Genomic DNA, 14,366 nt, shown 5'->3' with positions numbered 1-14,366 from the left:
AATTGCACCCCCACCTCATCTCCGTTGTCTCCACAAGAAACATCTCTTCTGTTTAAGTCTTCTCAGATTCTCATGTAATCAATAAGATCACTCTAGATTGATTGCTTTAAATTCCAAATCAATCTTCAAGAACATTCATTAAAAGTTTTCCAACCCAGAAATGAGTCAAAAGAGTATGACACTGGAAAAGCATAGCCAGTGTAGCAGAATCCAAGCAGCAGGAGAATCAACTTTGAGCATAAGCCCTTTGTCAGGAATGAGCTATGCAAGCTTCCGAAAACTACTTCTAATGCAGTGTTATCCTTTTTCCAAAAAAACCACCCAAGACTGTCCAGAACTCTTGATAAAGTCACAGACTGCTACAGCTGCAGTAAATGTCCTGAAACTTCTCTTGCAATAATGCATCTTTTGGTGCATTAAAGTGCCAAAGGAACAGTTTTAATTGGAGTTTGCAGGGGGGGGGGGGGTTTAAAATCAAAAATACAAGCGGTGTAAAAAGAAAAGAAACCGAACACATGAAGAATCAGAACGGAACAGAGAAACTCAGCATTGCAACCACAGCTATATTCATAAACGTTATAAAACTGTGTTTGAGTAGCATGCAATGATTACCCAAACAGATGCCTTCCCAATGATGTGGCTTATAAAACGTGTCACCTAATTTTTAGGTTACAAAAATACACAAACCTGATGGCAAAATATAGTTGGCATGGACTGTATATAATAAAACACACGAGTAGAGAGTTGAAGTTTCAAACCAGAGCACAGAATGATCAAGTTCATTTGGAGACCTTTCATATACACACCACACATCTTTGTGGATGTAGGTTTGCTCACTGAGCAGAAAGGTTCATTTCCAGATGCTTCATTACCCTACTAGGTATCATCTTCAGTGGGCCTCATGCGAAGCAATACTGAAAATTCCTGCTATTTAGATGTTTGGGTTTCTTTGGGTTGGTGATGTTACTTCCTGTGGTGAAGTCACTTCCTGTTCCTTTGGTATAGGGGGTCTACCAGGGTAACACAACGTCTGGAAATGAACCTTTTAGCTCAGTGAGTAAACCTACATCCAAAACCTCAACCTGAGCTACAAATCTCCTCAAAACCCACCTTTGTGCATCTCAAGAAGGTGCATGGAAACCTTCCATTTAAAAAAAAAACACATAATATAGCTTCAACTAAAGTATTTTTCAATCATTCAATCCATTAGGATGTGACACTCTAAGATAGATGAGCATTAACCATCTAGCCAACAGTGTCACAAGACCCTTAAAAATAAATGCAAATAGATCTTTATGGCCCAATTTAAGATTAAAACAGTTAGCAACAATAACAGTTCTTTTGAAGCCTTGAAGCATGTGAAAAGGAAAAAGATCAGCGAGAAATTTACAGGGAAAATAATCCTTGTGGATCAAAACCCTTGCTTGCACAAAACTAAAACCAGGGAGAATCCAGCTGGAATAGATACCACGGCTTTCCAGAAGATGTCAGCTAAGAACCTTTCTACTTTGCTTTACTCATAAAGCAGTGGTACAATTTGAAGAACAAACTCAGTTATTTAGCATTTTACACTACCCTAAAAGCACTTCAGAATCAATGCAGTACACAGCAATAGATATAGTTTCCCATAAAACAGCAATGACCAGATAATTTATTTTGAGATAAACATTGGCCATGACATTGCAGGATGGGAAAATAACCCTGTTCTTCATTGCCCTCAATTGTGCTTTACACTGGGAGGTAGATTAACATTTTATCTGAAATAAGTTAACATTGACTCTGTAGTCAGTTCTCTGTGTACACATTGTGAGAAGTAATAAAAATGGAACCAAAATAAAGAGTATATTTTGTTAGCTATTTCAACAGATTTGAGTTTGCACCATCCCCAGTCCCATCTTCCATGTCTTGGACTTGATAACAATTGAAATCAAATGGAGGGACATGAAAATGTCTATTCCAAGATAAGAACTGTGTGTTAGTGGTGGCGTTCAAGATAGAGAAGTTTGACAACTCCAAAAAGACTTATCAAGGCAAGCATTTTTGCACCATATGGGAAGATTGCTGCATTGAGATGCTATCTGAGCAACGAGATATTAAAAGTTCTCAATACTACTGAAAAGAAAGAAAAAGGAACTGTACTAGTCAATATCTATTTTCTAACTTCAGCATCATAAGGAAATAACTGATCAAGTAAACTATTAGCATAGGAGACATCTTTCAAAATAAGTCACATGACTGACTGAGTTTACTTCACTAAATTTGCAGATTTTTAAAGTAGCAAAAAAGTTTCAGTACTCACCTTTCTAGTTGTCAACTTTCTTTCAGCAAATGCAGACAATTTTAATTCTAGCACATTCAGAATACATTGCACACAATTTAAGACAGTAAAAAGGCAATCGACTCATTTCCTATCATGATCGTTTTTCTCCTTATCAAAATACCACCTTCAGAAATGGAACTGCTCTCCACTCAAATTATTCAAGGAGCAAAATGACGAGCAAAGTTGCTAATTACTCACCTGAACAAAAAGCAACGAAGGTCTCTGAACAAACAGAATGAAGGGCTTTTTTAGGGGGGTGTAAAACAAACAAAAAAATTTTTTTTTTTTTTTAAAATCGCCAGCACTATAAGTTGATCATTAAAACCACGATGCTCTCCATTGTTTGTTACAACCTTCGGAATGATTTTAAGAAAAAAAGCTTGGTCAAGACCAGTTAGAATTCCACACTGTAGGGAATCTAATCAATCAATCTAAAAAAAACCTGCTCTCCCGCCTCCCCACCAGAATGATCTTAATTTTTAAAATTACCCTTTAACAAATAAATTTAAATTTCTAAAATCAGTTGCAAGACAAGTCCAGACTCAAACCATGATTCCAATTAGCACCTCTCATTCAGTCTAGTTTCCAGGAGTAAAAAGCTAACAGTCCAATTGTTCTCCATCTGTAGAGGTTGCCTTTAAAAAAGGAAAAGAATGAATGTGAAATTGTCTGGTAGGTCATTCTGAGAAAGAGTCAGCTACAGAGGCACTTATTGATACATTCCAGAGGGTTCTTCTGGCCACTACCAGTGGTCTCCCTATCTCTGGGTCAGAAGCCTAGGTTCAAATCCCACTTGCTCTAGGTGGTGTTAAAAGGTGTATGACCAGGTTGATTAGAAGTATCTACTCCATCCCTGTTTGTGGACAGGACATATTGCTGAAATAAGATAATGAACCCATTAGAATTCAATGCTTACTCATCGGAGTGTACCATTGTGCAAGTTGACTAGTCGGAAATCATTCAAGAACTACAATGGGACTAAGTGAGGGCAGGATGAAATAAATAGCACAAGGAATAAATTCAAAAAAATGGTATCCTTTGAGTACTTGTGGAATATTGCAACCTTCATGGCTATTATTGAATTGTTCTACCTCTACCTTTAATGATCAAACCAATTAACAAAGCATCAAAAACAGAGCACCATCAAATCTTTATACAGGAAAACAAAATCCAAAAATTGCACCTCAGATGTTGTGTATCTATCGATTGCAGGGAGGTTAAAAGCTGCAAACTCAACTTTCACAAGGGTGGCAACAGAAGTAGTTAAATCACTAACTGTAGTGTTAGGCAATGAATTAGGTAACCAGAAGTTTTTTTTAAAAAAGTTACCCATTATGATTTCTCCTTATACTCTTAACAACCATCACAGATAGATCAGGTCTACCAGACTTTAACATTTTGCACTCAATGACAATCTTGCTTATAGATCAACAGGTAGCCCGAACAAGAACGATTATTCTAGCACACCTAGTGGCTAACCAAAGTACTGTTCAGAAAAAGGTTACTAGGGCAGGAGTAAATGTTGAAAACATTTAGATTAGACTTGTGGAATGTATTTCATGAAAATTTATTTACTGGATTTCATTTGTTTGGCGATCAAACACCTGCAATGGAAGTATGACAATGGTAAATTTAGGATATGCATAATTTCTACCAGATTTTAGACCTGCATGCATTGCATGCTAAGACTAATCACCAAGTCAGTGGGCAAGTTTCAATATTGCACTTGAGCTGCTGGCTTCAAAATTAAAACGTGGCACATTGCAAGACAAGAATCTAAATCACATCTGATTACATTAAAACACATTCAGTGCTTAGCTGGAGGAGGATTAGGAACTCATGCAGGATTGCAATGTACATCTGAACTAAGTTTCAGATCTTTTTCCTTAAGATTTAACTGCCTGTCACAGCTAACTTCAACATGGATTTCAATATACTCTGCATTTCACTTTGTATTTTGCCTATTAGCAGGAACCCAGCATGAATGAGTGGAGAATAACACTTTACTTATTTTTGCTGAAAAATATGAAATGGTGCAAAGTACATTGATTCTTTAACATCCACTGGAGGAGAGATTAATTGTGGAGCACTGCAGACTTAATAGAATTGCTCTCCCAGGATAAAGAACACAATTAGTAGTCACAAAATACAGCAACTAAATTTACTGGTATCTCAATATTATCAGAGCTGGAATGTTTTGAGCCAATATTTACACAAAATTCTAAATTTCAAGAACTAAATTATGAATGTAAATCACAAGTGCCAACAGCAATATTATGACAGACTACAAAATTAGAAGCTGTGGAAACTAAAATCACCCAACAACTGGACAGTGCAGAGATAACACTGAACCACAGGTCAAGAGTTTTGCCAAGCAGAGGCATCACTGTGGCATTGCTTCCCAAACAAAAATTCTCCTTTCACCCACCGTTCCCATTCCCAAACCAAATGATTCCGTTGAGGCTTGAAAATTATGTCTGTAAAATGTGAACTAGATGGCTACTTAAATTTTGTGATGCCAAATTTTAGCTGATGACCCCACTTAGGGAAATCTTGCTAATATGGGCAGATATAGGCTTTATGTTAAATGGGGTTCGGTGCAATTTCAAAAAAAAACTTAAGTTGTTTTAAATGCAGGACCTATCCCGCTCAATTTAGATTCCTTGAATGGGACAAGATGTCTTAGAAAGGCCATTGATGTCCTCAGACAATTTGGAACAACATTCTTAATATCATATCCTGGATCTAGCCCTGTCCCAAGCCTTGAACTATATTTTGTTGGCACTACTGTGTATGTCAAAATAACCAGTGGTCAAGTCAATTTAAAAAGTTAGTGCAAGACAGTGGCATGCACCCAGTACTTTTGAAAAATACCAGTGATCAAACTCACCCAAATGAATACAATTAAAGTTTAAGAAAAGTTGGTGATCTCAAAGGTAATTGATCATATTAAAATTGTAGTTGATTCACCAATTGAATGGAATCTGATAGAAGGTAGATGGTCTAGTCATGATTCAGTACCCGATTGGAAAACCCCAAGTAAAATTGGATTTGAATGTACAAATTAGGAGCAGGCCAATCACCATTCAACAAAAATCATAGTTGAGTCAATCTTAAACTTCAATTCCACAATTCTGCATGAGCCCAATTCTCTTACACACCTTCCAAGCATCTACCAGTGTCTTAATAGAGTTAAGATTCTGCACCTGCCTTTTTAGGAGACTACCAAAGATCCTATACCCTCAAGATGTTTCCTCCTCTGCCTCAATTGGCAAGGCTCCTATTTTTAAACCAGTGACCCCAACTTATAGATATTTTGCAATTTTTTCCTGTTCTTTAATACTGCAAAAAAAAGTTTGCCACCTTTTTCTGGTCATTAGTTCACGGGTGCTAATCAATTTCACTAACTGTATCTATTTAAAAATGTAAATTAAGACCACTCAAGAGTCAAAAAGTGAAATTCAGTATCTCGGGAACTTATTGTCTTTCTAGGATGGAAACATTCATTTCAGCAGTCATTTCAAAACTTCAATCATCCTATAGTGTACTGGTGTAGGGATAAGCATTATGAAATATCTAATGACACTTTAGACAAGCAAGACTTTACAAATTTAATCCTGTTTTAATTACTTCAAAACACATTTTAGCATACTAAACATACAAAAAAGAAAATATACCTTAGTTACAAGATCATTTAAAGTACAGAATGCTCAGGGTTGTCACTAGGATTTCAGCAAAGTGCAAATTGGGAGTCACCACACAGCCTGTGAAGATTCAGGCAGGACCACATTGTACTGCAAAGTCCTAATATTTTTATATATAAAAAAAAAGATGCCTTAAAGCATTTTGCTCAAATTGTTCCCAAATTGCACCAATTGTGAAGTATGCAATCACTTTAAAGCATGAATATTACCAAGAACACCACACAGGCCTATTAATGCCAAAACAAAGCGTTTGTCTTAAAATAGTACATTTCCTTTCTCATTTGAGTGAGAACAACAGTTCACAGAAATGGAAAGAATCATTGACCATTTCACAGCCCTTTGGATTTGGCTTCTGCTTACCAATATTTTCTTGGAGTACAGTAGCATGATATACATAGGCACAGGAGGCTAGCATTGAATGATGGTGACCTCCTTTTCATCCAACAGGTCTAAGAATAAACTGATCACTACCCAAGGGTGGCTGCCATCTTGCTACTCCGCTCAATAAACCATACCTTACTCATTCTGAATGAAGTCAAAAGTATATTGCACGACCATTCTAGTATGTGGGACAGACACCGTGCGATGTTGCCTACAAGCGTGGCAGGCTTAAAAAAATGCCTACTGACAACTCTGATTTATTTTTTAAACTTTGATTGCTTCATTACCCCTCATACTTACAGCAATCTCAAAAATTGAAGAATTGGCTACAACGGCACTTTAAACTATACTGCACTTAAACACAACACCACATAAATACATTTTAATCCAGTTAAATCCCCCTTCTGCACAGGAGGCTGAGCCAGTCTACAGAAAGAGGAGTTAACAGTTGACTCAATGTCCACCGCTGTAGTGTGAATATTACAAAAAGGCCTGTACAGTTTAAAACTCAAGCTACTTTTTGCCTTAGACCATATACACACCAACTTACAAAATTAAAAGGTTGCAACACTTGTAACAGGGTTTAAATGCTTTCAGTTACATAGCAAGTAATAAGCTGAGGCAAAATGTACAATTTAATCATCATCATCTTCTTCATCCTCCTCCTCTTCCTCCTCATCTTCTTCCTCATCATCATCGTCGTCATCACAATATGCCTCCTTCTTGGCAGGGGGCTTCTTTGCACTATCCACCTTGCCTTTGGCACGATAATCAGCAACATCCTTAAAAAAAGGAAATTATTTCAACTCCTTGCCACTTGGAAGACCAGCAATTCCAATGAGATCACCAACTTGCACAAAAACAAACTTAAAACCACCAAGTCTTCCCTGTGTAGTGTCAATACTTCCTCATACTATACAAAGTTTCAGGTGGCATTACAAGTGATTGCAAATATATATAGAGGAAGAAACTGATCAGCATTCAGATCAAGTAGTTTGTATAAATTCTACTCTGGATTTAACCTGGGGATCAAAATATGGAAGTATTTAAATGTTGCAACTGTACTTACCTTATCATATTTCTCCTTCAGCTTACAAGCTTTGCTAATGAATGGCTTCTTCTCTTCTTCACTGCATGCATTCCACAGTTCACCAAGCTTCTTTGCTACATCACCAATAGATAAGCCAGGACTGACAGCTTTGATTTTTGGTCGATGCTCCGAGCAAAACAAGAAGAACCCAGAGCTGCAAAAAAGACGTATTACAACAAATGCATTTGAAACAACAGTCATGGTATTACGCTTAAACAAAGTATCAATTGGGCTTGAAGAAGAAATAAGCAACTATAAAAGCTGACATTTTTAAGAAGTTAGGAACTCTTGAAATCAAGCTTTTAACAGAATTTTGCAGCTTCTGAAGTCAAAGCCACTCAGTTGTCAACACAATTGACAGTAATCATGAGTATACTTACGGAGGCCTTTTTGGCGCGTTGGGGTCCTTCTTCTTCTTCTTACTACCTTTAGCTGGCACGTAATTTTTCATTTCTCGGTCATAACGTGCCTTGTCTACTTTGGCCAGTTCTTCAAATTTGGCCTTTTCTTTGCTGGACATTGTCTGGTGAAGAATATACACATTAGATCAACATCTCAGTCAAGAATATATATTGTGCATTTGTTTATACACAAAGGAAGACAAGTTACCTTCCATCTTTCAGAACACCTTTTAGAGAATTCTGAGAAATTAACTGGAATATCAGGGCTTTTCTTCTTGTGTTCTTCACGGCAAGTCTGAACAAAATACGCATAAGAGGACATCTTGCCTCTTGGCTTCTTCGGGTCACGCTTTGCCATATTGATATTTCTCTAGAAAGAGAGAAAAAGTAAATATTTCCCCCAAATTTGCCTGAAAGCAGCAAATCCACATTTGTACATTTTTTTTAAATGCCTACTAGTGTCCCACATTATGTACTTCAATGTCAACTTTGGAAAAAATTGAAATCTCATTTTGTTTGGGCTATCCATTTTAAATATCAATTCTTGAAGAAAAAAAATCATCCAAAGTTAAGAAATTGTTATTTTCAAATCACCTGCAACAAGAATGACAAAGTAAAAAAAAAGTAGCCTCGTTTGAATTAAGCAGCCGTAAAAAGTACAGATGCGATTTCAAAAAAAAAACAACCTACGCGGCAGAAGTCCTTCTTTCCATTGTTAGAAAAAGATATTTCATTTCAGAGACGAATTCACATAGGCGCAAATTAAACTTAAAAACTGAAAGCACCAGTCCGAATACAGCCGCCAGCGCTTTTCAACTGCACAATTCAATAGCATTGAGGCTTAATAGTTTCTATCCAGAATCTTTCCTCAGCTATTTATCTATTTCTTTCCCGCCATGTTCTTTCCATCTCCATTTTATGTTCAAGGACAACAAAAAAAAAATCCTCTTCTGAAACAAAGAACCTGCAAAAAAAAAGGGCGAGAGGGAGAGAGAGGGGGTGAAAAAAAAGAAACGGGTATTTAAAACCTTGCTGTGGTGATTTAAGCACAAGGTGGGGACGGGCACTGTACATCTATGTGGAGATAGAGAGTAATGATGGCGAATTGCAGTCGACAAGGAAAGAAAGGAGAGGGAGGGAGAGAAAAACAGGTCAACATCCCAATAATTCTTCTTCCATTTTGTGAAATCCTTCCTCATGAAAGAAAGTCCCCTTGAAATGCCTCCGTCGTCAGGCTGCGGCTGCTTTTGGGGCGGAAAATCGCTGGGGTGGGGGGGTTTCAGGCGGCTGTTTTATAAAGGGATAGAAAAGAAATTGTTCCCCCTCTTTGCTTAGGCGGCACAGTGCTTATATATAGAGAGAGAGAGAGAGAGCAGGGGCAATGTGTGTCTCTATAGTTGTTCTCAATAGCACACACACACACACGCACACGCTGGGCTAAAATGGCTCCATCTTTTGCACTAGGAGTGAACGACAGCCAGAGAGCGAGAGAGAGAAGAGAGAACCCAACAATACCTCACACACACACAAAAAAAAACACCCTCATACACAAAAAAAATAATTACCACGGCCGATCTGAGGCGGGGGGAGGGGGGGTAAATAATATTAACCCGGATTTCCGAATTTTTTTTTCGTGCGTGTGGATCGAGGAAGAAACTCGGCTGAAAAAAAAAAGTTTGGCCACAGTTTTCCCAGACACTTGACGCATAGCGGTTGCATCGATATAGACCGCGGACGGGCGAGAGAGCGGCGGCGGGGAGGAGGAGGAGGGGGCTTTCTGAGAGATAAAGACAAGTTGTGAAAAACCACTCTCCGCCCCGCCGACTCGGACGGTGAGGGGGGGGGGGGGGGAGCCCGGCGGGAAAGCGAAACGGGGCTCGAGCGCAACCGGCGGCCGGGAGCGCACCGCGGCTCGCTATCGCCATGAGAGAGAGAGAGAAAAAAAAAGGGAGAGAGAGAGAGAGAGAGGGGGGCTGCCATGTTAAAGGCGGCGTGTAAGCGCCTCGCGGGTGAGGAAGAGCCGGGAAAGCACCTTCCCGCCGGCGGGGAGGAGTGGGGGGAGTGGGGGACGGCGGGGAGAGGGGAAGGGAAGGGGTAACGAAAGGTTTGGGGGTTGGAGGGGGAGCGGTTATTTTGTTTTTCTTTATTCCGCCTCTCGCGGCCGTACCTACCCGGCGGCTGGCTGGCTTCTGCTGCTGCTGCTGGTTGTCGGCGGACGCGCTCGAGCCTCCTTTTGCACCAACTCCCCTCCCCCTCCCGCCCCAGGACCCGCCGCGCCCGCTCATTGGACAGACGTGCCGCCGCTTCAAACAGTGGCCGCGCTTCCCGATTGGCCGGCGCCACCGCCCTCCGCCCCGCCCACCCGCGGCCCGACCGTCCCTCATTGGCTCGCGGCCTCGCACGCCGCCAGATTCAAAAAAGGCCCGCCTTTTTCGAAAAGGAATATGCCCTGGCAGAGCGCTGCAACAGCCAGAAGAAAAAAAAAAGTTTCTCAATGCACTTGCTTATACAGTGCATTTCCTCCCACTCAACTTATTCCTACAGTACTCCTTCACACTCAAACCTGTCCCACTAGACCTCCCTCACCAACTCAACTTCTTCCCACCAGCAGCACCCCCTCCTATACACACACACAATTTGTTCCCACCGTTTAAAAAAAATCAACAGCAGCTTGTAGTCCAACCTGATGTTGTGTGATTTTTAACTTTAGGAGAAAGTGAAGACTGGAGATCAGAGGCGAAAGAAAGAGTGGTGCTAGAAAAGCACAGTAAGTCAGAATGCATCCAAGGGCAGGAGAAAAACACTTTTCAGGCAAGAGCCCTTCATCAGGAATTTTTTAAACTTTATCCACCCCAGGCCAACACCGGCACCTTCACATCATGATTCCCACCGTAGTTCAATCTCAATGTTTCCTACTATTCTCACTCAAACTCGTCCCTTTAGTAATTCTTCTCCTCTCCTCACCCCATCCCCCCCAAAAAAAACAAACATATTCCTTCCCTCAACCCCCCTGAACATGGTCCTATAAACAGTGGAAGTAAAAATACTACAGATGCTGGAAGTCTGGGGACAAAAAAAATACCAAATGCTGGCTGTCAGCATGTCTGGCACCATCTGTGGAGGGAGAAAAACAGTTGACGTTTCGAGTCCGGTTTGACTCTTCAACTCTCTCTTGACAGATGCTACCAGACTTCCTGAGTTTCTACAACTGTGTGTGTTGCTTGTTCTTTAATATTTTATCTCTCTCCCCCTCCCTTCCCCCTCTGAATAAGCTGCACACTGAACTTGATGCCCGAGTTTTAAAGCTATTGCTGCTCTCGTTTCACGTGAAAGTATGACGTTTAAAAACAAAACAATTAGACTTGCCTCCGTTCTTAGTTCTGAACCTTAATGAAATTTCACTGTAATAAAAATATTTTGCGACTGTTTACATTCTGGATAAATATAAGAGCTCAATGGACTATAAGCCTTGGATCCAACTGGTTTAAAAAATCTTTCGCTATCGCTCTTTATTTTGGATAGATGTATATTTTTTAAAAATAAACGAATTTTAAAATCTTCTGTTATCAAGTACAGCGCTTTTTGTTTAAAAATCATGTCATTGTTCTTCCCAGGACTGACATTAGAGAACCTTACAATAAAAACAAATTCCGAACAAAAGATTTAAAGTATTAAATGTATTGATGTTAAATCATTTTAACTACAGCTGTTCTTCACGGTAAGTATTCCAAAATTTTAGAAACGACAAATTCAATTGTTGGACATGTCCGAGAAAGTTCAAAACCCGCATTAAAAAGTTTAGAAAAGTAGCTACTGACAACTGGAATCAAAACAGGGCATTATTACTAGAAACGTCATTTTAAAACACTTCTCCAAAATGTGTGTAACTGGCTTTATAAATTTCAATGAAAAGAAGAGCGGGTGCTGGAAATCAAAAAAACAATTACTGGAGAAACTCTGGTCTGGCAGCATCTGTGGAGAGAAATAGTTCAGGTTTCGAGTCTAGTGACCCTTCATTGATAAAATCCTGTGAAATAATTGGATGAAATGTGAATGTATAAAATCAGAAATTGATTTTTCTGTCTATAAATATCTTTTCTATTTGGGAACACTGCTACACAAGTGTAGGAAGTCCAGTTGAGGGTGTTTGGAGTGGAATTTTAAAAAGTGGCTCGCAACTTCTGGAAGTGTTAGCAGGTCAGCGGTACGCTATTGTTTAGCTAAAGTGGCGGCCGAGTTTAACCCAACTTGTCACGTTCACAGACCAGTATTCAGGTATTTGCTACGGGGTGTGATCTAATTAGACTCATCCGGGGGAAAGTTTCTGCAGATTGACAGCTGCTTATAAATCCCCCCGGTGCTATTCTTGGGAAGAGGCCAAGTTCAAATGTAACAGGGGTAATAGACATGGCGCTCCCGCTTTTCACAGGGCTCGGTCACTGTGATGTGTGACTTCTGAAACGTTTTTGAACTCGCTTATGGGACCACCGACGGTATTGCTCAGCAAGTTAGAAGATACGGTTTAATAACGACAGGGATGTCATATCAAGTACTACATTATGTATCATTCTGCCATCCCTTTAAGGCCACAGAACCCAAACGCAGTCTGGAAACGCAGGCTTAATGTCAGAATTTAATTACTGCTTAAGGGAAATTTACAGATTGGAATACGATCATCTCTGGCTCAGAGCCATTAAATTAATACTTTTCTTCAAAATTAAAAAAGATTTTTTTTAGTTATTCTCAAATTTTCCTTTGAAGTTTTTCCCCCCACCCTTCTAGTAAGAGCAGCCATCAATACTAACTTACTATGGCAGGTTAAATTTTTTAAAATACAGAAATGAGAATAGAAATTGCTGGAAAAAGCTCTGCAGGTCTGGTATGGTGTGTGGAGAGAAATCAGAGAGAAACCCTTCTGCAGAAGGTTAAACTTTGGCACATTAAAACATTGTTCAAAATATTAGAGCTATAAAAACAGATAAAGATCCATTAGGATCCTTGTCCACATTACCTGGAGATCTCATACCAAAATAATGGCAATTAGTGTCCATTCTTAGTCACTTTTTAAAAAAAAAGCTGAGTCTTTTACATGAAACAACAATTACAACATTTAAAAAGACATCTGGATGGGTACGTGAATAGGGAGGTTTGAGAAAGATATGGGACAAAGGCTGGCAATGGAACTAGATTAATTTTGAATATCTGGTTGGAAGGGTCTGGTTCCGTACTGTGCAACTGACTCCATGACTCCACTACTGATGACCTTGTACTTCGTTCAGATGTTCCCATCACAGTATTGAGAGAAACCTACACACAGTTATTCCAAATTACCCTTAAAATTAATCTTTTCCCATTTTTGTTTTAATATGCAGTATCCTTGGCAACTTATTCTGTTTTCTACTATGACCTTTTACCTCTGAAAACACATGGATCAAAAGGTTGGCAGAAACAGATGAGGGGTTACAAATCAGATCTGCCATGATCTTGTTGAACAGCAGAACAGATACGGAGGCTGATTGGCCTACTCTAGAAGTTCACTCATAATTCAATCCTTTAGTGAAAAGGTTATTCATCATTTAGCAAGAGTTACCATTTCTCTTTAGGTTCAGCTTTACACATTCTCTTGTCAACTAGGAGCAAATAAGGACTGCAGATGCTGGAGATCAGAGCTGAAAATGCGCAGCAGGTCAGGCAGCATCCAAGGAGCAGGAGAATCGACATTGCAGGCATAAGCCCTTTTCCTGAAGAAGGGCTCATGCCCAAAATGTCGATTCTCCTGCTCCTTGGATGCTGCCTGACCTGCTGCGCTTTTCCAGCAACACATTTGCAGCTCACATTCTCTTGTCAACACTGTTTAGCTCTGGTATTCAATGGTACTCCCATACAACTTGTACACCAATTACTTTGTCATTTTCATACCAGACTCTTCAATATCTTAATGATTCACTTCATGCTAGCATTTATGCTCAACTTGAGGTTCCGGCCATCCTTTTTCATTTAACTATTCACAGACCTTTTTTTTTGCTTATCTAGATCATTCTTCAGTGAATTCCATTTTTTCACCACTTAATTGATAAAATAAGTTTCTTCTGAATAACCCATTTCATTTTTTGGGGCCACCCTGTAATATGGCCTCAAGTTATGCTCCTGCAAGAGAAATTTTATTTCTATAAACAGCTATCAAACTTGTCATTTTGTAGACTGCTTTCATATCACTCGCTATTTACTTGACAAAATAACTATTTCATATTAACTACATTTAATCCTTTACAGGTGGTAGACATTCACTTGTGCTTCTAACAATAGGACTTTTAATTTAAAAACAAACTTGCAAAACTGCTGTAAGTTGGGTTATGGGATTTATGTTTATAATGTGGATCTCCAAATTAAAGAAATTTGGAGAGGGTTTAAAGATTGGCATCAGTTTTACCCTTCACTGCCAGGGCATCTGGATATAACAAAAAAAAATA

At 39.3% G+C, this 14,366-nt stretch overlaps 1 protein-coding gene across 1 annotated transcript; it reads right to left on the bottom strand.

Annotated features, from left to right (window-relative positions):
* Positions 1–5,922: 5,922 nt before the first annotated feature.
* On the bottom strand, positions 5,923–10,158 carry LOC140496061 (high mobility group protein B3-like). The gene is made up of 5 exons (XM_072595555.1): positions 10,068–10,158; positions 8,105–8,266; positions 7,876–8,018; positions 7,475–7,649; positions 5,923–7,187 (listed from the first exon to the last, which is right to left on the bottom strand). The coding sequence occupies exons 2-5, from the start codon at positions 8,252–8,254 to the stop codon at positions 7,041–7,043; spliced, it is 615 nt and encodes a 204-aa protein (XP_072451656.1). The 5' UTR covers positions 8,255–8,266; positions 10,068–10,158; the 3' UTR covers positions 5,923–7,040.
* Positions 10,159–14,366: the final 4,208 nt, after the last annotated feature.

The sequence above is a fragment of the Chiloscyllium punctatum genome, chromosome 25 (assembly GCF_047496795.1).
Source record: "Chiloscyllium punctatum isolate Juve2018m chromosome 25, sChiPun1.3, whole genome shotgun sequence".
Taxonomy (NCBI): domain Eukaryota; kingdom Metazoa; phylum Chordata; class Chondrichthyes; order Orectolobiformes; family Hemiscylliidae; genus Chiloscyllium; species Chiloscyllium punctatum.
This window is presented reverse-complemented; position numbering and strand designations above follow the sequence as displayed.

What these genes read in the sequence shown, in the direction of transcription:
- LOC140496061 (XM_072595555.1), bottom strand. Translation starts at nt 8,254, where the DNA reads ATGGCAAAGCGTGACCCGAAGAAGCCAAGAGGCAAGATGTCCTCTTAT. An exon ending in GGTGTTCTGAAAGATGGAAG is followed by an intron (nt 8,019 to 8,104) that starts GTAACTTGTCTT and finishes ATTCTTCACCAG; the next exon opens with ACAATGTCCAGCAAAGAAAA. An exon ending in AACGCGCCAAAAAGGCCTCC is followed by an intron (nt 7,650 to 7,875) that starts GTAAGTATACTC and finishes TCTTTTTTGCAG; the next exon opens with CTCTGGGTTCTTCTTGTTTT.